At 40.7% G+C, this 504-nt stretch overlaps 1 protein-coding gene across 1 annotated transcript in view; it reads left to right on the forward strand.

The window, feature by feature from the left end:
• The window catches only part of LOC116689694 (E3 ubiquitin-protein ligase NEURL3), an 8,262-nt gene that overhangs the window by 6,209 nt on the left and 1,549 nt on the right, over positions 1-504 (forward strand). Inside the window, exon 4 of the mRNA XM_032516285.1 lies at positions 179-334. Within this exon, the coding sequence (XP_032372176.1) occupies positions 179-334 (156 nt within the window). The remainder of the gene's footprint in view (positions 1-178; positions 335-504) is intronic.

The raw sequence follows: 504 nt of genomic DNA on the forward strand, positions 1-504 counted from the left end.
AAACACTGATCCACATTTTTCACCATTTTCTGACATTTTAGAGACCGAACAACTAATCCAATAATTGAAAAAAATAATCGAAATATTAATCAACGATGAAAACAATCGATAGTTTCAGTCCTAGTTTAAATGTTATAAAAAAAATTAAATGATTAAATGCCTCTACTCTTTGCTGCAGGCTCAGAGAAAAGGGAGTTGCTTTACACCCGACGGTCCTGTCCTGCACCTGAACGCCTCACCTCGCCCGACGTTGACAACCGCTGCAGTTTGTCTCGGGTGTCGAGCCTCTGTGGAAACAGCGATGAATGCATCCCCTTTCTGGACGTCCCAACAGGTAAGAAAGAACCCCCCCCCCCCACCCCAGGTGGGCAGGTTGATTTTTTTTTTTTTTGTTTTTTTTTTACATTAAATTAGATTAGATTAGATTAGAGTCAACTTTATTGTCATTGCACAGGTACAAGGTAACAAAATGCAGTTTGGGTCTAACCAGAAGGGCAATAGCAG

Source organism: Etheostoma spectabile, chromosome 5 (genome assembly GCF_008692095.1).
Source record: "Etheostoma spectabile isolate EspeVRDwgs_2016 chromosome 5, UIUC_Espe_1.0, whole genome shotgun sequence".
In the NCBI taxonomy this organism is placed as follows: Eukaryota; Metazoa; Chordata; class Actinopteri; order Perciformes; family Percidae; genus Etheostoma; species Etheostoma spectabile.